We start from the raw sequence: 26224 nt of genomic DNA on the forward strand, positions 1-26224 counted from the left end.
GTATGCCTTACTTTGATTGTTTAGGGCGCCAGCCATATACAAAACACACCCTTTTTTTAAAGAAATAAAATTAGAAGTTGGAAAACGCCCTAAACCAGCTGCCCACAACATAGGAAACTGAATAATTAAAGAAAACGAAGTACAAAAATGGCAAAGAACGCATATGAGGTGCAAAATAGAAAAGTCCACGCGGTAATGACAGGTTAAGCATTTGATTTCGGTGCAAGATCGCGTGTATTTGAAGGTAAGTAATATGAATGAGGTGGTCAATTTACTTGACATTAGTAAGTCTTATTTAAATTGATTAATTGGCTAATTTCAGGTAAATTGACTATAATGGGAAGGTAAATGACAACAAGTAAGTCTTATTGAAATTGACTATAATGACATATTTTTCCTCCTTTTTTTCCCAAAGCTACCAAAAAGAATATATACTTAAAGGTTTGCATAAGGTTGTAACCTTAAATAATCAAATTAAGACGCACCTCGAAATTTTATCTTAAATATAATTTTGGTGTCAAAAATTCTTTGGATAACTTAAGAATCTATTTTCAACTCTAAATATAAAATTTTAAACTTCAAACATAGTTCAAATCAAGTAGATCTATAAACACTTGAAAATCTTGAAAATAGACGGTCTAGATAATTTGTTGCAAGATACGCTATTTTTAATGCTTAAAATCTTTTTGTATTTTCCTATTTATACATGTCGATGTCGTAATGATCAATTAGAGGGTTTTCTAACATCAAAACAACATGAATTTTTTTATGTGCACCTAAGTTCTACATTTTAAAGTTACAACCTTATATAAATTTTTGAGAGAGAGAGTTGTAAGTTGGAAAAAGTAAGCAAGGCTAAAAAGGGAACCCAAATTCTGATCCGATTGCGACACCCTGATATTTTGATGAAATGGTTCCCCCTTTTCATTGCATAAAAGCGTTTCTCTAATTAATTAAAGGTTAAAAAGTGTTTGAAAGCCTTTGGCGAATCAGCGATAAAATAAACAGATTCCATTCATTTCCATGAATTCACATATTTAGTTATTGGATTTTGCAGTGTTCAGGGTCCCAAAATTTTGGATCAAAAGAAAAAAGGATTGTTGATCCAGACCGGGGATCAAGAGGGTATCAAGATTCTCGATTCTTCCCCAGTTTATGATTTATGAACCATGTTGTATGAAAAACACTTTTTGATGATTTATTTAAGAAAAAAGTTTATATAATGTGTCAACCTTATGCTGTGCAAGTAAGGTGCACATTAGAAATTATTTCATTACTAGAAAACCCTCCAATTAACTATCTGTTGATATGTATGGACATAAAAGAATAAATGAATTTCAAATGTTAAAAATAATAAGCATCGTAACACATTATCTATATTGTCTATTGTCAAGATTTTCAAATATTCATAGATTTGCTAGATCTATATCATTTATGACGCTTACAATTTCATTATAGGGGTGAAAAACTTATTTTTAGGCCATCATCATTTATGACGCTTACAATTTCATTATGGGGGTGAAAAACCGATTTTTAAGCCATCACAAGAGTTTGAAACTGTATCTTTCAACAAGATTTTGAGGTGATTGTTTAGGTACAAACCTCACATTTTATTTAAAGATGGGGTTCTATGAGCCAACCGACTCATATATACACTTGTGGCGTCCCTCTAAAATTCATCTTAAAAGTAGATTTTTGATATAAAATTTTAGGAATTCATCATTTAAGCTAAGCCGATCATAAATACGAAAAAAAAAAAAAAAAAAATTGAAAATGTGCTTTTTAGATGCGTTTACACAACGTCCATCTTAAAGATGGGTGTTGAACAGTCAACGGGCTCTTGGACAAGTTTCCTTTGTTTCAAATTTTCAACGATAAAACCTTCATGTAAATATGTACAATTGTCTCTTTAACCTTCGTTTCCTGATTTTTCATTGTGTCCGATGGTTCATTAAGTTGATTTGAGCCAGTCGATTCGGCCGATATGGATCGGTACAATGGGTGGACAAATAAGGACCCAAACAATAAAAAAAAGGGTGGAATTTTTGGAATGACGAGCACATCAACTTTGCTCACTATGAATGGTCCATCCATAAGATGTAGATTGATAGCGATGGAGAGTTTTTACCCATGTGGGAGTAGTGTGTCTATTTACTCCATCCGATAAAATTCTACCCAGAATTAATTTTAGAACCGGATGCAACCCCATAGATTAGTCTTAATAATAAAATAAAATTCCAGATAATGTTTGAGATTGAGTAGAGACGATCTAATTTTTAGATGGTGATGTGTAAGTGTTAGAAACTGGAGATTCATGTGATCACCGTATACTTGTGAAGTTGAATGGCAAGTTATATAAACAATTATAAAACCAACTTTGTTTAATGGAAAAGAATGTTGGGCGGTCAAGAAATCACATACCTATATAATGAGTGTAGTTGAGATTATGTTGTTAATATGGATAAATGACAAGAAAAGAAGAGATAGAATTCGAAACTAATACATTGGATAGAATTTAGGTGTGGCACCGATAGACAATAAGATCACATAAAGTAAACTTAGTATTGCATTAGGAGGTGTAAGTTAGTTCAAGTAGAAGGCTCAAAAAAAGAAAAAAATAAGTTCAAAAAAACATAGTTGGAAGTAATGAGCAAAAATATGAAAACTTATTGTCTCACTGAGGATATACTTCTTAATAAAACGGAATGGATAATCAGGATTCGTGTAGCTGACTTCAATTAATTAGAAAAAAATTTCTAATGTCGAAATGTTAAAAAACTCAAACTTCAATTTTATTTTTTTAAAAAAATCCAATAATTCTTTACTTGTTCCCAAAATTTCAAAGTTTTTGTAACAGAGGGAGTAGGAGTAAAGCATATACGTGCCGTGCTCCAAACAAGACGGTGTATAATGGTAAGCATTACACAGCCTGGAATAACTGTAAAACACATTTACCCAAAAAAAAAAACAAAAAACAAAAAAATATAAGGGTATTTCAGTCATTTAAGCCGAACCAGTAAAGGCTCCCAATATGATTTTGATTTGGTCATAAAATCTCTACTTCCATATTTAAAACGCCACCTTTCATAAACGAACAACAGCAAAAGGAGATAACGTCTTCCGTTTTATAATCCTCCGTCTTTATAAACTCCCTCTACCCCGGAAACGAAAACCGTTTCCCCTTTCCCTCTCTCCCAAAAACCAAAAAAAATCATTCATGTCTTCCTCTTCCTCGAGATCGATGCGCTCCCTCTTCTTATTCATAACCTACATTGCTCTTTCCCTCACTTTCCAGGCGATCTCCAGCCAAATTCCGGCCATAACCGCCCAAATTCCAGCGGAAACAGAGCCTGAATCCATCAAACTCCATCTCCTCCATCGCCATGGCCGAGAACTCAGAGGAAACCCTACTAATGGCGCCCCTCCCTCTAAACTTGACGACCTGAGGGAGCTTCTTCATCACGACCAGCTCAGAAAGCAAATGATCCATTCAGCACTCAGAGGAAGAAGCAGAGGTGGAGTTGGAGCTGCAATGTCTATTTCTTCGGGGGCTTTCGCCGGAACAGGCCAATATTTCGTGAAATTTCGGGCTGGTACGCCGCCTCAAAACCTCTTACTCGTCGCTGATACAGGAAGCGATTTGACGTGGATGAATTGCCGTTTCAGGCCGAAAACCAGGGTTTTTAGCCCTAGAATCAATGGGACAAGGGTTTTCAGAGCTTCTTCTTCTTCCTCCTTTTCCCCGCTCCTCTGCTCTGCTCCTTCTTGTCCTACTCTTCCGTTTTCTTTGACGGCGTGCCCAACGGCGTCAACTCCCTGCCGTTACGACTACCGCTACGTCGACGGCAGCTTCGCCAGAGGCTTCTTCGCCAACGAGTCCGTTACCCTGTCGGCCGTCAAACCCAACGGAAGACATGACGGGAACGTGAGGCTCCGTCATTTGCTGATAGGGTGCAGCGACGCGTTTCAGGGCAGGAGTTTTAAGGAGGCCGACGGGGTTTTAGGGTTGGGTCAGAGCGCCGTCAGCTTCGCCGTACAGTTATCACGTCGATTTGACGGCAAGTTCTCCTACTGTCTGGTCGACCACCTTGCCCCAAAAAACCACACGAGTTTCCTTATTTTCGGAAATGCCCCAGGGGCAAACCGGTCTCTCTCTCCCAAGGAATTTCGTCGGACTCCGCTTATATTGGACCAGGCGTTGCAGCCGTTTTACGGCGTTAAGGTGAGAGGAATCTCCCTCGACGGAAAACTCGTTGAGATACCGGATTCCGTCTGGATGATGAACCTAACGGCGCAATCGGGGGGCGTTATACTGGACTCTGGTACGACTCTAACGGCGTTAGTTGAGCCGGCCTATGAGGCCGTTTTAACGGCATTCAAGGAGAAACTAACGGGCGTTAGGAGAGTTGAGCTATCGCCGTTTGATTTTTGCTTCAATAGTAGCAGCAGTGAGAGAGGGAACAGTAGTGAGGTAGAGAGAGAAAGAGAGATTGTGATTCCTAAGATGGTATGGCATTTGGGGGGAGGGGTGAGATTTGAGCCGAGGGGAGAGAGTTACGTGATCGATGTTGCAAAGGGCGTCAAGTGTTTGGGGATACAGGGTGCGGCCTGGCCCGGTTTTTCGACGATAGGGAATATAATGCAGCAGAGTTTTTACTGGGAGTTCGATTTGAAGAATGGGATGTTGGGTTTTGGGCGCTCCAGTTGTTCAACGTCTTAGAGAGAGAAAGAGGGGGATAGACACTAATGGCTGCCTGCAATGGGGTTCTCTCTCTCTCTCTCTCTCTATCTAACTTTATCTCGCCTGTTTTGTTGGGAGCCTTCCCTCTCTCTCATTGACTGGGAAGTAAGTGGTGGTTCTCTCTCTCTCTCTCTCTCTACGTTTTCCTTTCAATTTTCCCGAACTGAACCCCTCTTTCTCTCTCTCTCTACATTTTTGTTTCAAATTTCCGACTTGCCCTGCATGTTGTTTTTCTCTCTCTAGAAGCTGGGTGTCGTGTCTCTGCCTTTTTGGGCTTGTGCTCACTCCAATATTCTCTCTCTACAATTGAGGCGAATCCATCCCATTGCATTCTCACTCATTTATTGTGTTCGTTTTTTGCCCAACTACGTTATTCATTCAATCTCTTCATATTTCTTCTTTTTTTTTGGCCGGGCCAAATGGTTGGCATCTCATCTCATCTCATCTCCCTCTTTCTCTTTCTCTTTCTCCTGCCAACTATTCTTTTGCCCATGCATAACAAGGTGAAGGTGAAGATGCGGGTGGGGCAAGTGGGCCATTTGCTTACACGGTTGGGAACATGTGCTCCCCATAAATCACCCCGCCTTTCTCGCACCTACTCTCTCTCTCTCTCTACAATTTTGCCGTTTTCTTTCTTCTTCTTGTTCTCTTGTGCTGGGAAAAGTCAAGATTGTCATCTTCTCTGCTGCTTTTGTAAATAATTGCAGGTTTGGATTATATATTATTGCATACCAAATCATCGCTTCATCCCATCTTTGGCCCTAAATCCGGCTAGCGGTGCCATGTCCACCTCAAAATTCCAAAATAATTGTATCGTTCTTGTCCATGTTTCACAACCAAATAAATGAGTATCCTTCATTCAATTTTATGCTTCTTTCTCTTCCCACTCTGCTTGCAAATATTATATTTGTTGGCTTAAATTGATAAGGCTGTGGTTTCTATAAGGTTGGAATCTTAACCGATCCAAATAGGGCGCACTTCAAAATTTATCATAACATGTAATTTTGGCGTAAAAATTCATAGGATTATCTCAAAATCTATTTTCATATTTAAATATAAAATTTTAAACTCCAAATATGGTTAAAATCAAGTAAATTTATAAACATATGAAAATTTTTAAAATAGACCACTATTTTTGGGATTCAAAATCTTTTATATATATATATATATATATATATCCATACAACTCGATGTCAGGATGATTTTTTTTTTTATATTCATACATCTCAATGTCGAGATGATCAATTAGAGGGTTTTTAACATTTAAACAAATTTTTCCAATAGATTTTTTAGGTGCATCTTTAATTCTACGTTTTAAGGTTGCAATTTTATATAAATTTCTTCCAATAAATAATTTAGAGAATGCAATTTTAGAAAGTGACTCAGGCTGAGTAATCTGTCCTGGCCCGAGCCAATTACTCCAACCGAGTTCGAGTAACTTGGCCGATTAGTACTAAGTACCTAGTGGTAAAGAAATATTTACAAATTTATAAAAAATATAAAACTGTATATTTAAAGTAAGATTAAGCAAAGCATTTCAAAATAATGTTTAAAAAGTAGTATAAAAATATATTTAAAAAATCAACTTGTGATGAAGGTATTGGGAGAGGGTCCTATAGGATCATTACTTTTTTTGAAATAATCTAAAAAGATTGAAAATAGAAAATAATTATTTATAGCCAAAACACTTTTTAATTTTTGACAAAGAAATAATCTAAAAAGATTGAAAATATAAAATAATTATTTAAAGCCAAAACACTTTTTAATTTTTAAACAAAATGATAAAAAATATTAAAAAATTGGTGTAATTTGCATAAGGTTGCAACCTTAAACAATCCAATAACAGCACATCTCTAAATTTTATTATAAATGTAATTTTTTAATGTAAAAAATTATTATGATGATTTGAGAATCTATCCTATCTCTAGTTATAACTAGAATTTTAAATTTTAAAAATGGTTCAAATCAAGTAGATAGATAAACACATGAAAATCTTAAAATTGGACGGTCCAAATAATGTGTTGTAATATATAGTATTTCGAAGATTTGAAATCCTTTTTTTTTTTTTTTTTTTGTCGTATTCATGCATCTCGAAGTCAAGATAATCAATTAGAGGGTTTTCCAACATCCAAACAACTTTATATAATGGATTTTTGATGTGCACTTTTAATTCTACATTTTAAGGCCGCAACCTTATATAAAGTTATTCCATATAAAATATATCTCAAATAGTTTTTTTTTTAAAAAAAATTTATAATGCTTTTATAGACACCCAACTCGGAACAACTCAAGCTCGACAAGGGCCCGAGCTAGGCCGAGTAGAAACAAGTACTCGTGGATTTTGGGAACAATGATCGAGTGAGTGCATGTTCTTCTTAGATTCTCATGTTTTTTTTTTGACAGTAAGTTGTTGGACTCTGGTGCTGTTCTATTGACAAGGTCGCCTCTTCGAATCTCTTTGCGGCCGGACCCTTTTACCAACAAAGCATGTTCTTGTGTATGTATTTTGTGCCTTAAATTTACTGTTCTCGATGTGGAAAATCTAAGTCAACAGTAGTAGATAAAAAATAAAATAATAATAAAAACTTAGGTTGTGCTTTATTAAGTAGGAAAAGCACTACAAAATTCCATTCGTCCATCATTTTGGCGCAATCATGAGAGGTGAATAGTACCCAAGTGGCATTGGTGGGGACGGCAATCACTAGGCCTAGCAACAGGCCGGCCACGGCCTGGCCACGGCCAGGCCCTAGCTCCGATCTAGTTCATTTTGGGGTCGCCCGAGATATTGGACTGGCCCCAACTACCTCAGCCCAGACCTGGCCAAAGAGGCACTTGCCCACGCCCCTACCTGCGAGCCGCAATTTGCGGCTGGTGGCTAGTTTTTAAGAGTCGAGCTAGGCTGTCCCGCCCATTGCTAGCCCTACCCATCGTGGGTTCCTAATGATGAATGCTGGGTTTCTCACTCACGATTTATATAAGGTTGCAACCTTAAAATGTAGAATTAAAGATGCGCTTAAAAATTCATTGAAAAATATTTTTTTAATGTCATTAGACATCGAAATGTATGAATATGAAAAAAAAAAAAAGATTTTGAGTCCAAGAAATAGTGCATCTTGCAACACAATCTAGACCATCCATTTTCAAAATTTTCATATGCTTATAGATCTATTTGATTTTAATTTTTTTGGAGTTTAAAATTTTATAATTAGTTATAAAAATAGATTTTCAGATAATCCCAAGAATTTTTTACACCAAAATTAAATATTATGATAGCATTTGGGGGTGCCCCTTATTGGATTGTTTAAGGTTGCAACCTTATACGAACCGCACCTTTAAAATAAATACCCATGGGATTCTTCCCAGAAAAATAGGTGAGGCCCATAAAAATAGGGGAGGCAACGTGAGGCCTCATGGGCATACATGCCAACATCTCTCATTTGACCCTGACGGTCGAGCGCAATAATAAGTCATAGGTGTATTTCTACATTTGAGTATGACCTTTAAGTCAATATTTTGTTATGAGGTTTTTTTTATGCTTTCGCAGATATATCTCTCGTAACAAATGTCTCACATAAGGATTTCACGCTATGCGAATTTGTCATTCATGGAAACCAACTGACGTAAACATTTTTAAGTATCAACTAGTGTGCTTAGAAAAATAGTTCCACACTTAAACACTTTGTCAATAGGTCTGCAATCATATCAGATGAGGGCAAATGATTAACAATTACCTCATTTTTCTCTACAACATCCAAAATGTAGAGATATTGTATCTCTATGTGTATTTCTTTGGAGTTATTTTATCTCCTTTGTATTAGTTTAATTGCAGCTTAAATATTACAAAACATTTGAATTGATCTGTCAATTATTTACAGCTTCAAGTTATCTATGAAGCGCTTTATCCAAACGACGTGAGTACATGCAATGCTATATGTAATGTACTATGATTCCTATATGAACCTAGCATTGTTTCTTGCTAAACTAAAAAACAACCGCATCTCCAAAAAGGAAAACATGCTCTAAGGTGGACTTACTATCGTTCTTATCCCCTAACAAAATTTGTATCTGAATATCCTAGAACTTCAAGCTTATCTGCTTGAAAACATAATTTAAGATGCTTTGTTTCTATAATGTACCTTAGCATTTTTTTTTACTATTTTCTAATGGGCTATGCATGAATTATTTTGATATCTACTCACAGTACCTACAACTTAGCTCAAATCTGGTCATGTACATCGTATTGTATATATTAAGCTACCAAAAGCTTGTGCATAGGGAACATGAGGTTTTTCTTCTCCTTCTATTAGACAATCCTTCTTAGATAGTGGATTACATTTTTTCATTTTAAATCTCTGAATAATAGAGTCAAGATATCTTTTTTGGCTCAAACATATCATTCTAAAATTTTAGTCTCGAGTTATTCTTATTCCTAGGACACAAGATGTTTCTCCTATATCTTTTATCTCAAAACGAGAAGAAAGTCATGACTAGGTCTTGTCAATCATTTCTAAGTCATTTCCAACTAATATGATATTATCTACATATAGTGAGAGTATTATAAATTTACTCCCACTCTTCAAGATATACACACAATGGTCGAGTCTATTTACTTCATATCTCATTTGCATGATAGCATTCATGAAATGTTAAGTACTTGAAGATTGTTTTAAAGTATTTAAGGACTTGGTTAATTTATATAATTTGTTTTTTCAGCCTTTAATTATGAAGCCCTCAGGTTGCTTTATGTAGTTGGTTTTTTTTAGTTCCTCATTGAATAATATCGTCTTGACATCTATTTGGTAACGTTCTAAGTCATAATATGCAATAATTCACAAAATTATTCCAATGAATATAAGCTTTACAATAGGGGAATAAGTGTGAACATAGTTGACTCCTTTTCCTTGATAAAACATTTTTTTACTAACCTAACTTTAAATTTATCAATAGATCCATCATATTTTTACCTTTTTTTAAGTACCCACTTGCAACTTAGATGTTTTCTATCTGATGGTAAATCACATAGAGCCTTAACTTTATTTTTCTCAATAGAATCAATTTATTCTCTTATTGAGTTAAGCCATTCTTGTGACTTCATTGCATCATTGAAGTCAAAGGGATTATCAATATCGTCTAGGTTAATATAGTTATTTATCTCCTTACTCATGTAGACATAGAAATCTTTAAGGTATGATGGAGAAGCTCTAGACCTCTTTTGACCACTTAACATAGGGTGTGTGAGTACTTCAGCATTATCATATTGATCAAGGTTATCCATATTCACCGTAAGTGGTGGTTCTAAGTAACCTATTATTTTAAGTGGATCGTCATTATCTACTGCGAGTAGGTTTTCTTCAATTGAAATCTTCTAAGAGCTCAACATCTCTGCTTTCAACGAGTCCCTTATCTTTATGATAAAATCTATAGCCTTTTGAACCTTTAGAGTATCCTATAATATTATAAACTAGAGTTTTGTTTTCTAACTTATTTCTTTGCTGATGTGGAATTAAAACATGTGCTATTAACCCCCACTTCTTTAAGTTGCCTATATCATGTCTTCTACTTGTCCATAATTTATAAGGGGTATAATATATTGATTTAATTGGAACCTTATAAGTATATATATAGACGTGTTTAATGATTCTCCCCAAAAGGTCTTGGGTAGACACACATGAGCCATCATTGATCTCGTCGTCTCTAAGAGGGTTGTATTATGCCTTTCACCTATACCATTATACTGTGGCATATAAGGCATAGTTGTGTATGTTTTAATACCATTTTCTTTGTAATAAGCATTAAACGTTTCAGATGTGTATTCACCTCCCCTATCAGTTCTAAGAATTTTGATATTTTTACCCAATTGGTTTTCTACTTCCCCTCTTTATATTTTTTATATTTCTAAAGCTTATATATACCGCTAGCTGACCGCTACAGTAAACACCAATGGCCGAGATTGAATCTGGACCGATATAACGATCACGACCTCCTTTTATGTTTGAATTTTAATTTTTTTTTAATAAATTCAAATCACTTGAAATTTTAGGCGTATATTTTTCTCATCAAGACACCCCTAATAAAAATATAAAAAAATAATCCATAATAAAATTGACCAAAATACCCCTAAAACTTTATAGGGGTATTTTGGTCAATTTTTTTATGTAAAATATTTTTTAAAGATTCACCTATTTTTTATGTACATAAGCTCCAAATTTTAGATCAATCTGATTTGTAAAAAAAATTAAAATTCAAACATTACTGGACATTCGGGATAGTTAGAACGGCCCAGATTCAATCTGGGCCGTTGGTGTTTACTGTAGCAGTATGCCCTTGAGCTAACAGGATCTTTTATATATATATATATATATATATATATATATATATATATATATATATATATATATATATATATATATTTCAATGAAAGTAATGAAATATGACGGCCACAACAATATTTCATATTTGAATTTTAATCTTTATTCTACAAATACAAATTATATGAAATTTAGGTGTCCACTCTTCTGATCATTACACACCTAATAAAAGTACTAAACAATAATAGGGAAACCATATAGGAAAAGTATAGAACGAGACCATTTACTTTTTATACAAGGTAGTCACAATAATCTTGACCATTGGATGTATAGTTGGGTGGCTGCAATTATTCCATGACCATGCTCAAACTTCAAAAGAAATTTTCTCGAACTTTGTGACACATCCAAGCTATCAAATTTCACATTAAATGGTTATAAGGAATTGTGACCACCTTATATAAAAGGTAAATGATTTTATGGTATAACAATCCCATATATATATATATATATATATATATATATATATATATATAAGATGCTAGAGTCAGCCCACTAGCTGATAGAATAGTATAAGCCCAATGACCCAAATTGAATCTGGGCCGATTTGACGGTCATGAATATATTTTGGTAATATAATTTTAATATTTTTTTATGTAAATCCAAATAGCATGAAATTAGAACATAAACTTTTCTCATCAAGACACGCCTAAAAAAGATATTAAAAAAAATAATTCACATAAAATAAATTGACCAAAATACCCTTAAAACTTTTTAAAAGAATTTTGATCAATTTATTTTATGCGCATTATTTTTTTAATATTTTTATTAGATTCTACTAATCTTGAAGAATAGACGCTTCAAATTTCAAGTGATTTGGATTTTTAGAAAATAAAATAAAATTCAATTATGGCGCATCTCCAAAGTTTATCATAACATGTAATTTTGTTGCAAAAATTCTTAGGATTACCTTATAATCTATTTTCATATCTAATTAGAAAATTTTAAATTCTAAAAATAATTAAAATCAAGAAGATCTATAAACATATGAAAATCTTGAAAACGGACGGCTTAGATAATGTGTTGCAAGATGCCTATTTTTGAGACTTAAAAACTTTTTTTTATATATATTCATATATCTCGATGTCGAGATGATCAAATAGAGGATTTTTCAACATTAAAGCAACTTTTTCGATAGATTTTTGAGGTGCATCTGTAATTCTACATTTTAAGGATGCAAGCTTATATAAACTTTTCCCCATATATATATGAAAAAAGCTGAGATTAGCCCACTAGCTCATATAAGCATATGAGCCCAACGACTCAGATTGAATCTAAGCCGATCTGACGATCAAGGATGTCCGATAGTGTTTAAATTTTAATTCTTTTTTCTACAAATCCAAATCACTTGAAATTTTAGGAGTGTGTTCATAAAAAATAGTTGAATCTTTGAAAAATATAAAAAAAATATTGTACATGAAATAAATTGATTAAAATACCCCCGAAACGTTTTGGGGGTATTTTGGTCATTTATTTTCGTGAATCATTTATATTTTTATTAGGTGCGCCTTGATGAAAAGAACGCATTCCTAAAATTTCAAGTGATTTGGATTTGTAGAAAAAAATAAAAATTCAAACATAAAATGAAGTCGTGACTGTCAAATCGGTCCAAATTCAATCTGGACCGTTGGGCTCATATGTTCATATAAGCTAGTGGGCTAATCTCAACTTTTTCCATATATATATATATATATATATATATATATATATATATATATATATATATATATATATATATATATATATATATAAAATGTTTCAATCTATCAAATGGCTTCTCTCTCACCCTTGTAAAATGACATTATCTAATGCTTGCAAAGAAATGCTCCACCATTTCATGTTCCAAAGTGCGGTGGTGGCTATTGGACTTTCTCTAGGCAAGAATTTTAGAAAGAGAAAACTAAGGGAGCCTGTGGGAGAGTAAGCCTTTTTTGAAAAGTGAAAACGCCAAAAAAAACTTCGGATGGCGAGAAAGCCTTGGGAAATGAGATAAACCCAATGAAAAGTAAAGAGAATAACACAACGGTTCAGATTGAATCTAAAACGATCTGACGATCAAGGATGTTTGATAGTGTTTGAATTTTAATTCTTTTTTCTATAAGTCCAAATCACTTGAAATTTTAGGAGTGTGTTCATAAAATATAGTTGAATCTTTGAAAAATATCAAAAAATATTTTACATGAAATAAATTGATCAACATACCCCCGAAACGTTTTGGGGGTATTTTGGTTATTTATTTTTACGAATCATTTTTTTATATTTTTATATTTTTATTAGGTGTGTCTTGATGAGAAGAATGCATTCTTAAAATTTCAAGTGAATTGGATTCGTAGAAAAAAATAAAAATTCAAATATAAAATGAAGTTATGACCGTCAAATCGACCCAGATTCAATCTAAACCGTTGAGCTCATATGTTCATATGAGTTAGTGGGCTAATCCTAATTTTTTTCATATATATATATATATATATATATATATATATATAATGTTTCAATCTATCAAATGGCTTCTCTCTCACCCTTGCAAAGAAATGCTCCACCATTTCATGTTCCAAAGTACGGTGGGAATAGGATCAGTGGCTATTGGATTTTCTCTAAGCAAGAATTTTAGAAAGAGAAAACTAAGGAAGACTGTGGGAGAGTACACCTATTTTGAAAAGTGAAAACGCCAAAAAAAACTTCAAACGGCGAGAAAGCCTTTGCCACATATGGGAAATGAGATAAACCCAATGAAAAGTAAAGCGAATGACACAAACTACCTTTGTGGCTTCCATACGATAAGCGTTAGCTTCAAGCATAGAAAAATTATTAGTGCAAACAAGATAAAAATATTAACAATCAAGCAAGAAACCTTATGGTGAGCATGAATAGCCACGAGTTTGGATTTCTCCTACATTTTTTTTAAAAAAAATTTGACACTTATTAACTAAAAAATAAGATAAAAGATCAAATAAAGATTATGATTGCTATGATACCGGTGAAAAAAAAAATTTGTTTGGTGTGAGGATGAGCTCCAAGCTGATTATTGAGAGGGATGTGCCGTGAAGTTGATAATCGCATAGCTTAGATTTTATTTCAAGAACTATTTTGGAGAGAGAAGAGAGGAACTCTTTTGGAGAGAGAAGACAAGCTTTCTCTAAACACATGAGTTCTGTAAATAGTTGTGTTTTCCTCTCCCTAAAGTCCTATATTTATATGAAGGAACATGGACCCACATTCCATTCCTTACCGGAACATACTCCCAGATCTCATCGATGCTTATTTATATTATACATTTAAGAAAATATTTTAACAATGGATAAGCATTAAAAAAAATACCCGTGGGATTCCTCTCAAAAAATTAGGTGAGGCCCATAACTAAAGGTCAGGCAACGTGATGCCTCTTGGTCACATGTGCCAATAAATTTTGGTGTAAAAAATTCTTAAAACGTACAAAAATCTATTTTTAACTTTAATTATAAAATTTTAACTTCAAAAAAAGTTCAAAACGATATATCTATAAACGCATGAAAATCTTGAAAATAGATCAGATAATGTGTTGCTAGATGTACTAATTTTTAAGACTTGAAATCTCTTTTTTTTCATCCATATCTATACATCCTGATGTGGAGATGATCAATTAGATATTTTTTTGATATCAAAACAACTTTTTTCAAAAAAAATATGAGGTACACCTTAATTCTAAAACGTCAAATGAACATTTTCCGTTTTTTTTTTCTTTTTGAGGTGCTGAAATGGTGTTCAATACTATTCCCCATTTGTTGGAGAGATTAGGTTCTCTCTTTGGTCACAATTCGTAAATAATTTCACCAAATGCAAGGGCATATTGGTCATATTAGAAAATAAGAGATTGTGGCCACATCAGGACTAGTAAATACGGTCGCCCTTCTCTGATATTGAGTAGGGAGAGAGCATAATTGTCGGATGGAAAGTGCACCGTAATGTGTAATGGACCCTCCACTGGGTCACGGCCGTCCATTGAACTCATGGACGGTGATCAGTGGGACCCACCAAAGCAGGATATGAGTACAAAGCTGCATTCACCTTCATCACGGTCCATTTTATGTCATGGTTATGACCCAATGAACTATGATCTTTCCATGATTATTGGATTTCCTCAAAATTCAGTGCTTTGTGCACTTTTTTTTTTTTCTTTTTTAACTTTTCAGTGCTGTCACTTGGTGTGAGTTTATCAAGCAAACTTTTCCATATGAACTCATTTTAAGGAAATCATCAAATTAAATGATTAAATAGGGAAAAAGTGGACTTTCCTTTTCTTTAGGTCAATATTTAAGTCATATTAGGAATGGGCTCAAAGGCTAGGTGATCACAATAAAATGACTTCTTAAATTCCATTCCAATTATAGGTAACATATCCCTTTTCCAACTGAATTATCCCAAAAAAATCATATTTATTGTTTTCCTTTAGCTCCACAAAGGAGTTGGGTTTTGAATACCGACATAAACCATCACTAAAACCAAGTAAAAGAGTGCCGTTTCCTTAAGGTCCGACATGCTAATATTCATATCGAAGAAATACCTTCAACAATCAGCTAACAAAAGTACCTTTTTTCTTTTTTTATATTTAGAGGAAAAATAGGCTTCCTAGTCTTTAGGACCAGTAACACTTTCAACAATGAGCAGGTTATAAATGAAATAGGTTTCCTAGTGACTTGTAGCAAACCAACCTGGGATGCTCATCATTCTTGAATAGGTGTGCTACAAAATGGCACGATTGCTACATTTTTCTACCTCCAAATAGGAGCTCAGAGTTTTGAGCAGCAGCTCTTCTCTGGCATGCAGTCAACTTTTTTGGTCATTGGGAGAAATTGCACATATTTTTACTTTCTGGGAACATGCGAGAAATGATAGTAAATTTCCTCGTTAATTAGGCGTTCATCATTCACATTTGACGGGAGGTAAAAAAATTATGATAATGAAAATCTGAAGTACAAAAATACGAGCATTAACTAAACATATATGTATATCTCCTCACGAAGCGCGAAGGGTTATGGATCAAATTCTCGATTGCTCTTATGAATAAACACTTATGATACTGGAACTCATGCCTTATGAAGTATGTTATCCCGTTTTCAAATTGGTTTATATAACCAAACGGATTATATACAATACGAGCGTATCAGTTTCAGTATGTTAGCAACTCCTCATCTATTCGATGTGTCATCAAGGGATGGTTAAGGAGTTGCTCAAAAATTGTTTTGCACATCACTTGTTAACATAGTATACAGCTCCAAAACATGTTTTTTTTTTAAATTTAGAACTCTCGACACAAAGGGTACCGACAATTCTTCATCCGGGATAATGCCTTCACAGTTAAGAGAGAGAATCAACTACATGCTAAATTGCGAAACTTTACTGCTTCGAACAAAAAATAGGAACTAAGGTACTGACAATTCCTCATTCTAGACCATAACTTCACAGTTCACACTACTTCGCACTTACAATTTAGCAAACAAATGATGACCCCATGCTAGGGGTCCTACACAAGTGTAAGTTGATCAATACCATCTCAACTTTGGGGAGGAACACCAAAAGCTTTTGGGGAGCCCGACAAAATTGTGTACCAAACTACTGAATTCTGTTAAAGTAGGTTCAACTTCCCAAAGAACAATAAACAGGCACTACCCTTTATGCTAGGTGAGAGGAGTAAATAACTATAATACCTCTTCTTCAAAAGTTGTGAAAGAGCATTATAGAGTCATCAAGCCTCAAAATAGATGCCTCCAAGATCGGTTTCACTTTCCTTATGCGATCGACTTTCTTCTCTTGAAGCTCAGTGATTCGATTCTTCTTTAGGAGCTGAAGCTGAAAAATCACCATGGCAATGATTCAAAAAATGGGGCAAAAAGGAAAATTTTAAATTATATATATATAATCTTTTCCCAATTAATTGAAGTCGGCTATATGAATCCTAATCTGCTATTTGGCTTTATTAAAGGTCATACTCTCAATGAGGCCATAAGTCTCCATATCTTTTTGGACTACTTCCAACCTCGTCCTTTTGGGCCTACCTTTTTCCTTTTTCAGTCCTTCCACTTGAACTAACTCGCACCTTCTAACATGTGTTGTACTTGGTTGGCACCATACATGACCAGCCCACCTAAATCTTTTCTCTCTCATCTTATTACCTGTTGGTGCCACATCTAAATTCTTCTGAATGAATTCATTTCAAATTCTATCCCTTCTTGTCTTACCACTCATCCATCTCAACATCCTCATCTCCACTACACTGATTCAATAAGTATATTGTTTTTTGTCCGCCCAACATTCTGCCCCATAAAGCAAAGTTGGTTTCACAATTGCCCTACAGAACTTGCCATTTAGCTTCATTGGTATGCGGCAATTACACAAGATACCATAAGCACCATGAAAAGAAGACCAAGAAAGAGAGGAAAGTCACTCTCTTCTCTCTCTCTCTCGAAGTCGTATGGCACGTTGGGCTCTTAGGAATGGAGATAAGAGAATTAGGTTTGAGTTTTATGGGGTTTCAACACCTAAAAGATATAAGTGGTTGCCTTTCCTATAGTTACTATGGGCCATTAATTCAAGAGCATCTATGACTTGAGATAGAGGGTTGATCCTAGCCCCACATCATACTACTTCCTATCAGACAAGTACAAGCCAATTTCCAAATTACCTCTTAAGTAAATTATTTTGAATAATAAAAATTCAATTAAATCGCTTTACACAATTGCCCATACTGTAGGGCTAAATATGTAAGAGAAGGACGTGGTAGGGGCTTGCCCCTTTTATTTCTCTTTCTCACTCTAGATATTTAAATTTCAAACTTGCTTTCTCACTAGATGTCTTGATCCACATGTGTATCATAGTGCACGTGTTGTCATAGAGCAGAAGTGTTGTCATAGTACACACACGTGTTGTCATAGATCATACATTCGATCAATCAAATTACTCCACCTTGTAAGAGCTCATAAGATCTAAAATATTATTGGAGGCTTAGTTGGCATCCACATGTGCCAAGTTTATACACATGTTGATTCTCATAAAACATGGTTATCATGAATAAAAAGCTCTCAACAAACAAATTTAATTTACTCCATGAGGAATGAAGTCATGCCACGTTGCCGACATAGGCATGACTTGGCTACCACGTTGTCAACCACATGTGTGACCCAAGTGGCTCCTCATCAATGGGAATTACTTCGAGAGAAATTCAAAAACCATCATTTTGCATTTAGAAAAATCCCAAAACTTCATCAAAAATCATTTTTAATAATATATTACGCCATTATGTAGGTTTAAAGAAAAATATCTTGAGGGAAATTACGATCCTTCAGGAAACTAACTTGACGGTTTGGGCACTCCCCTTGCCTAGGCCCGAAACCCTAACTCATTTTCTTGAAATTAACCCAACAATACTTATGGTCCACCGACTTTAGCATGGATTGATGCTTAACTTATCAAAGCTAATCCAATAGATGGCCAAGTCCCAATATTATACTGGACTGTAGGTGGACCCTCAAAGACATGCACTCGGGATGCGAGGGCATTCTCACATGGATTGAACTGTGAGAGAGTAACTTCTCGTTTGTAACTGCTCATGCACATGCTGTATGAAAGCTCGACCTTCAGGATTTGGCTCATGCCCTCTCAAAGCCTATCCTTCTCACACAAGGCTTCGCTCATAAATTCTTAGTAATACTCAGAAATGCTCAAAATAAAAAAGTTCCTTGATCCACAAATAATACGAATTCCTCGTGCCCTAGCTTATAAGATCATGAGACAATCTTGTACCAACCCGAACTAGGGCAAACCTCAACCCTTTGAGTTTGTTGCCCATTAATCTTGCTCCCCATGATCCAAAGTTTTCTGTATGGAAACCAACTCCAGATCCCACTTCACACAGATTCAGCAAGTCACATGTTATTGTTTGGTCGCACCAAGAACCATAAGAAAATGGTGGTGTCAGGGCCTTAAAAGGCCGCAGCCCCAACATTTTACTCTAAACCCTGTCCCGGCCACCCCCTTCTACCAACACCCGCTAGCCCCTCACTACCCACTCAAACCTCTCCACCTGTGTTGAAACAATGTCAACCCAGATACCTAAACCAACCCCTCCAACACATCACCCCTGCTACCCTCAAGCCACTGTTATACATGCACTACCTCCCACCCCACACAAGAACCATTTATTTTGGCCCCGCCACCACCACTGCCAATTCCCCCTTCTCCATTGAAATTTCTTTTGCCATGCTTCGCAATAGTCCCCCTGAACCCTAGGCACTACCCACCCATACCAACGATGTGCCCACTACTAACCGCCCCCTCAGCAGCACCACTATTCTTCTACATGAAGCTCTTCTACCCCTTGCCATTATGCCACCACTATGGCCAGCCATCACCTTGACAACTCCTCTCTAGGCCTAATCACATGGTTCCGATTGCCACCGGAGAAGGGCATGAGCCTCACAAAGCTCCGCCTCACTAGAAGAGCTCTCTACCACCAACCCTCCTCAAAAAACATCATGCCCATCCCACCAATCCCCCCGCCCACCAAAAACAAATACCACCTCACCCTTCGCTTCCTGTTTTACCAACCCAACCAGAACTTCTTGTCTCACATCCAACACTAGTGGACCCTACACCATCAGCTCAGATCCTGCTAACAAAGAAATATGGGTTACCCCCTTCCCCAAGTACACCACCAGCTAGACCAGGAGGAAAGTTTCAACTCAGATATTGAGTCCTTATCAACTAACTCTGATAAGAATGGAAGGATCAAACCGGGGGGGGGGGGCACCTAGTGCTGATGAAATGCTATAGGTGACAGGTTTAACTACGACAATTCTACTATAGGTGCCATCTTTTAGAAGAGCACAAGAGACAAGGGTAGGACTAGTAACAAGGGAACGAGAGAGTTGATAAACCTCTGATGCAGAATAAACTAAGGGAGCCAACTCCTTCCTCATTCCCTAGCAGCATCACCACACCCCTTCAAAGGGCCAACTACAAAGGCACTCCTTGAGACATCTACCCTGTCCCTTTGCCCATGACTAATGAAGTTCCTTGTCTTGAACCACAGCCTAGGCAGCATTGAAAAGACAGATGTCATCCAGAATTATTCCCAACAAGGTGCCCATGAATTTTTAGCAGCGATAGAAACCAAACTCCCAGTCCAAGTCTGTAGCTCTTCTGACACGTTTGGCGTCTGCCCACGTCAATGGGTTTGCTTTGGAAGCCAAAGGGACCTCCAAGGATCCATGGTCCTTCGAGACCCAATGCTTGCGATCTTGTCTCCTCCCTCATAGGTGTCTATTTATACTCAACTTGCCTCTCTAAAACCCAAAAAAACTACTTCCAGTACAAGTTCATAGCAGTCTATGGACCAAATATCCCACAACTCGGGTGCTCCTTGAGAAGAACTAAACAACATAGCAGCCTGGATGCCAATCTATTGGGACTGCACAGGGATTTCAAAGTCACCTAGCGGACCCATACGAAAAACCGCAATGGGAGAATCACAGTGAGTATGGACTCTTTTATCATCCGAAACCACCTCAACAACGATCCCTTCCACAGCTTAACTTTCACCTAGACAAAATAGCAATGAGAAATACGGGTGCTTCGTCGAGTAGGTGAGCTACACAAGCAGTCGAGGCACCCTCCTAAACTGAATAGACTTAGATCAGAGCCCAATTTGGACTTGTCACAGGAGCCCGCCTAGGTGGCCTACACCCTCCTAGGTGTGAGGGTGGCACCTAGCCATCCAAGCAGGTGCCTCAATGCCCACTACTAGCCCCTCCAAATCCCATACACCCCCCGCCCCCCGCCGTCCCTCCCCCCGCCTCCCCCCCCCCCCCCCCCCCCCCCCCCCCCCCACACCCAACAAAAAAAACATTAATTCTATAGTAGGTTATTATTGTCCCTTTAAATTCATAGAGGAACTTCGGTGCTAAGTGAAATTTCAGCCTTTTATCCATTTTCAATTAAAATTTTCCTTCAGTTCCAGACCTAATTTCTCTTGAAAGAGATGAATATTTTATAGGAAGAACCAGATTTTGTGCCACAATCTTCAACAACTATTTTTATGAATTACAATTTTCAATAAATTTCGAGCAACATTATGTCAATCTCGATCCCTAGGCTTGTGAATACCATTAACACCAGCTAAGCGACCACAATTTCACAAAATTTTAGTGCAATTTCGGACATAGGCATGGGGAACTAAATCGTGAATGGTTCTGGGATTGAGGGTACAATCAATCTATCAACGGTACCCAAAACCCTTATGATAGCGATTGATGTCCTTACAAATTAAATCTAAGGAACTTGATCTTGTGTTCAAGGAACAGAGATCCCATATTAGATAGGCTCGAGTTCCCCAATTAGACAGGACTAGATACATAGCCTAATAACTATAGGCTCCTTATATCAGTTCTTAATGTATTTTCCACTTTGTATAGTTCTCAAAGCATGTATGCTCATGGCGTTGCATACTAATACAACTGGCTATCTGCACATGATTCATCAGCTAGAAATACTAATTGAGAGGCTGGAATTCCACTTCCTTATAATATTAAATCTAAGGAACTCAAGCCCCGTGTTATAGGGAATGAGATCCAAAATTCTAATAAACGAGATCCATAGATAAAAAAAAACAATACCTACGTTTTGGAGCCTCTCCACACGACTCAGAGAATAATCCTGTTGTCAAGCAGGCCCTTTCGGGAGAGAGAGTGGCCCAAGTTAAGCTTTTCCTATTAGGACCACATGACACGAGGAAGATATTTCTGGATCTCATTGGACTATTTCTGTCTATACATTTTTGCATTGGGGGTGCCATTGGTCTCAAGATTTTAGTACATTTTGCTTGGGGTAAAGAATATTTTGCCTTACCTAAATGATTCTCTCTCAAAAAACTAATAGTCTTAGGATCACTTCCCTTTCATTATTTTCCCAACTTGGACATATGCAGATAATTAAGAAATAGGAAGAAAGGAAGAGAGAGAAAAGTATGTGATGTGATTTGTGGGACCATGTTTTATCACAAACAATGAATGTAAGTGACGTTCATGCTCTTATTTGTTGCTATATTTTTGTTTCTCGATTGCATAAATATCACCTCTTTTTTGGAGAACAAGTTCGAATGCCCCAAAATACAAATGTCTGGACTACTATAAAAGCCCTTCAATTTTGCTAAAATTATGGATATATGCTCTATTTCATACTTTTGGACTGCCTGATTGCATAGGCAGCCAAGACCCTGTTTGGGCGTATTTTGTGACCCTCGAAAAGTTTACACCACAGTTATGGGAAGGCAGGAAAATAATTAACGTCTCTAAAGTTACATCCCATGTAGGGAAAAGTTTTCCCCGTGGTAGATCAAAGCCCATCCTCATCATCATCCTAGGCTATGTTTTGGGGATAAATGATCAAAGGATCGAGATAAGCGGTCAAATCCGAAGGAAATTCATATTTGAACTTCAAATGATACAAATTCAAATGGGAAGGATCTCAACAACGAAAACAATTTCATTTCATTATCATCAAAATGGAAGATGTATGGCCCAAGACCACAACAACATCAACAATCTCCACAAATTCCCTCTCCAGAGTAGTCTATAAAAGCACTCTTACCAGTGAGAGAGGAATCTTTTCAATCAATTTTTATATTTTCACACGTGCTGAAGCACAAAGCAAACCCAGGGCAGCAGGAAGCAGCACAAAGCGTTGTTCTTGTAGTAACCGCGGTGACCACTCATCCATCATATAGCTCAAAGGTGAGGCCACAAAGTTTGAGTTGCATTATTCTATATAATCTTGGACTGACTGATCAAGGGTATTCCTTGTTTGCTTAACCGAGCTTGGATGTAAATGAAACAAATGACTTTGTGAGCATTTGGAACTCTTTTCAAACCCATATTCATATCTAATAAAGAAATTTGAATCTATTTTCTCCATTATGTTATCTTCCCTGATTCCTATTGGAGTACATTTTCTTTCATATTTTGCAACGACACATTTTGGACGGATTAGATGTTTGATAACTCCACTAGGGAAGATTTCACCCTTTGTCCTATCAATCAAAGTTTTTGAAGTCCAAAAGATCAGATCCTGCTAAAGGACGCATGACGATAACTAGAGGCTTCATCATGGTCGGAACCATAGTGGTGTCATATACCTTACCACCATCGAGAGAGAGCAAGCCATGTGAGAGCATGCAGGCACAAAGCAAAAAACACGAGTTTCTCCAAAGCTAAAATCAGGGCCCAAAGCCCTCCAAATCATTGCTCTCACCATAGCAAAGGGTGTTAGGCACGTCACACGTGGGGGGCGACAAGCACGAAGCCACAAAACTGGGCCTCTCCAAAGCCTTATAATCAGGACACAAAGCCTACAAAACGACTCCTTGTTGGTCTGATGAGTCGTAAGGCAACTCCATTGAAATCACCTTGGGATCATCTGACTCAATCTCTTCCCATTGGTAGAGCGGGATTCAACTGACAACTGTGGTCTCAATCTCTGAGAGACTTCCCTGCACAGGAAGGTCTGGCCAAAGGGTTGGTCGCCCGAGAGTGAGTGCCAGCCCTGAGGTCCTCATAAGCCTGAACTGTCGAAAGGCCTAAAAGTCAGCAAGCCATCAGACACAAAGGCAGCTACAGGGAACAAATCCTGCTATAAATATGAAAGGCGGTCATCCCCAAACATATGGTCGTCTTCAAGGTTGCATTTCTTGGCTATACTCCCAGATTCAAGCCCTAGGTATCAACAGCACAAAGCGACCATTGGGTATAAAACCGGCCCAATCATCAGTGGGCATAAAGCACGCTCAAGCATCTTCCCTGAACTTGAAACAAGAATCTCTGGCTACAGAGTTCATTATCCTCAAAAGAGGGTCGACCCAGTAGCCCATGGTGCCTTGAACGTTCTACTGAATGCAATGGACCAAAAACAAAAACATCCAAGACGAATGATCGTCAAGGCCATACTAAGCAAAAAATACTGAAATGGATCTGCTGAAATTGATCAGACCTAGCCTGCCTTTGACCACTGAGGTAAGCCATTCGTGGTAATAATTACTCACCATGATGTACACCTCAAGCGTGTCCTTTTGAGAGGACCCCCTGGTCTGGCTATTGCTTCACCGCTGGGGTAGGTTGCAAAGCGGCTCTATCACCAACAAGAGTCTAGCAACCGGCCAAGAGGGTCAATAGACTCGCACTTGCGGTCAATAGACTCGCACTTGCCCATACTAAGGCCATTATGCGGCTGAAAATGACAAGCCTCACACAAGAAGTGCACGAGGCATTTATATCACGAGAATAGTCAAGTGGCAATTTACATTGCCTCAAATTTAATATTCCATAAATGACCAAAGCATATTGAGGTTGATTGCCACTTTGTCGGAGAAAAGATTTCTTAAAAGACTATGTACTCCATTTGTTCACTCCAAGAATCAATTGGCAGACATACTTACCAAGGCCTTTAATCGAGTTCGACTAAAGGATACTTTGGGCAAGATGGGCATCTATGATATATAAGTGTAGCAACTATTATGGGCTCATGCAACTGTTATGTGCTCATGGTCATTAAAACCTATGTAACAATAGTAACTCCAATATATAATGGGCCTCATAAAGTGGTTGTTATGGTGTTATCTCTGTCTTCTCTCCCAATCTTAATAATTTTGTAAATTATGTTACTTATGAATGATTGAAGCATTATTTTATATGCTAATTTTTTTTTCTTTGATTAATCAATTGAATCTGACATGCTTTTAAATTTTGTATAGGACATTCCCTCTGGAGGCGAACCTACTGTCCCCATAGTCATGCTGTCCCCTAGTCATACGCCGTCCTATATTCATACACCCCACACTCAGATGCGACGCTCTAAGAACAAAGCTGATGTGGTGGGTTTGGTAATGGCTAGTGAAGTGGCGGTTGCGTCCCTAGTATTCAACCATGAGTATCTTGGGATGAGTTTAAAGTTTTAGAACAACGCTGGTGTGGTTGTATCGCTGGCTTGCCAAGAGCTAGTGGAGTGTTCACACTGCTATTGGTTTTTGCGCTCCAAAAAGCTGAAGAAAATCGATTGGGGTAAAAAGTTGTGTGGTGGTGGGGGACCATATGGACTTGTTTAAGCTGTTTTACTGAGCCAGATTGAGGGTAAGGAAGGTATTTAGGACACCTCTCCCTCCCCACCTATCTCTCTAACTCTCTTTTTTAAAATGATTCTGCTGCACCTCTCTCTCTAACTCTCATTTTTAAAATGATTCTGCGGCAAAGCTTTTTTGTGAAGTTTTGCAAGGAGAACCCGGTACTCTTTCAAGCAACGCCTTCTAAAACTTGGTAAGGACATCTCTCATTCCCTTTGTAGTGTATGGCATTTTGTTTCTTTATTTAATTATCATATATAGATATGATATCTATAAATCTTTCCCTCTGTGTGGCATTTTTTGTTTTGCTATTTAATTATCCTATATCTATAAATCTTCTATATATAAAACGCTAGCAGGTTTGTCACCACGTCGTGATATACACCTCAAGCTCAGTGTCAGTCAGGTAGGTTTGACGGTAGAGAATAAACAGAACACCTTAGGTTCAAGTGCGGGGAGATACAATGACTCTCTCACCTCGACCCTCTTACTGTAAACGCAACCGACTCTACATTTAAACCACAAACATCACGCAACAGGTGAAGGACGTTAAATATTTTTAGCATGAGGGAGACACAGAGAAGGCAGTGAACCATGTGACAATTTAGATGATCAGAGTTGAGGTAAGTCATCTCTTTTTGTCTGAATAGACTTTGCCCTAATTTTTCTTTTGTAGAAGAGAATTTTACAGTTTACTTCTTCTTAATTATAAATTTTCTTTGCTTAGGTAAATATTAGCTTTATATTTATAGTAAACAACATGTTTACATTTACATGGTGTAGAGAGAGCCGTTTACATGTGTTGTTTTCTCTTCAATTATTGCTTTCTCATTATTAGGGGGCTTTCATTCTCGGGTTGGCTTTGGTTTCAATTTAACCCATCCTTATCTTCAAGGGTAGCCTGATCTGGTGAAATTAGTATTTGCCTTGATGACACTTCTAGTCTGGTATTGGATCTCAGGGTTCGGCTTATTCATC

At 36.9% G+C, this 26224-nt stretch overlaps 2 protein-coding genes across 5 annotated transcripts in view; one reads left to right on the forward strand and one right to left on the reverse strand.

Annotated features, from left to right (window-relative positions):
- Positions 1–3438: 3438 nt before the first annotated feature.
- Positions 3439–5607, forward strand: LOC18448937 (aspartic proteinase NANA, chloroplast; the record flags this gene model as incomplete). The annotated part of the gene is made up of 2 exons (XM_020676430.2): positions 3439–3593; positions 3667–5607. Coding segments are annotated over 2 exons (1209 nt in total), but the record flags the coding sequence as incomplete, so codon positions are not given.
- A 10851-nt stretch (positions 5608–16458) lies between these two features.
- The window catches only part of LOC18448938 (RNA polymerase III subunit RPC82 family protein), a 52951-nt gene continuing 43185 nt past the window's right edge, over positions 16459–26224 (reverse strand). For all 4 annotated transcript variants that reach the window (XR_016058852.1, XM_006858992.4, XM_020676472.2 and 1 more), the window contains one exon: positions 16459–16932. Coding sequence is in view for 3 of the 4 variants with exons in the window: in XM_006858992.4 (XP_006859054.1) it covers positions 16798–16932 (135 nt within the window). In the remaining variant the exon portion in view is untranslated. The remainder of the gene's footprint in view (positions 16933–26224) is intronic.

Source organism: Amborella trichopoda, chromosome 1 (genome assembly GCF_054954075.1).
Source record: "Amborella trichopoda isolate Santa Cruz 75 chromosome 1, AtrichopodaSantaCruz75HAP2 v2.0, whole genome shotgun sequence".
NCBI classification, from domain to species: domain Eukaryota; kingdom Viridiplantae; phylum Streptophyta; class Magnoliopsida; order Amborellales; family Amborellaceae; genus Amborella; species Amborella trichopoda.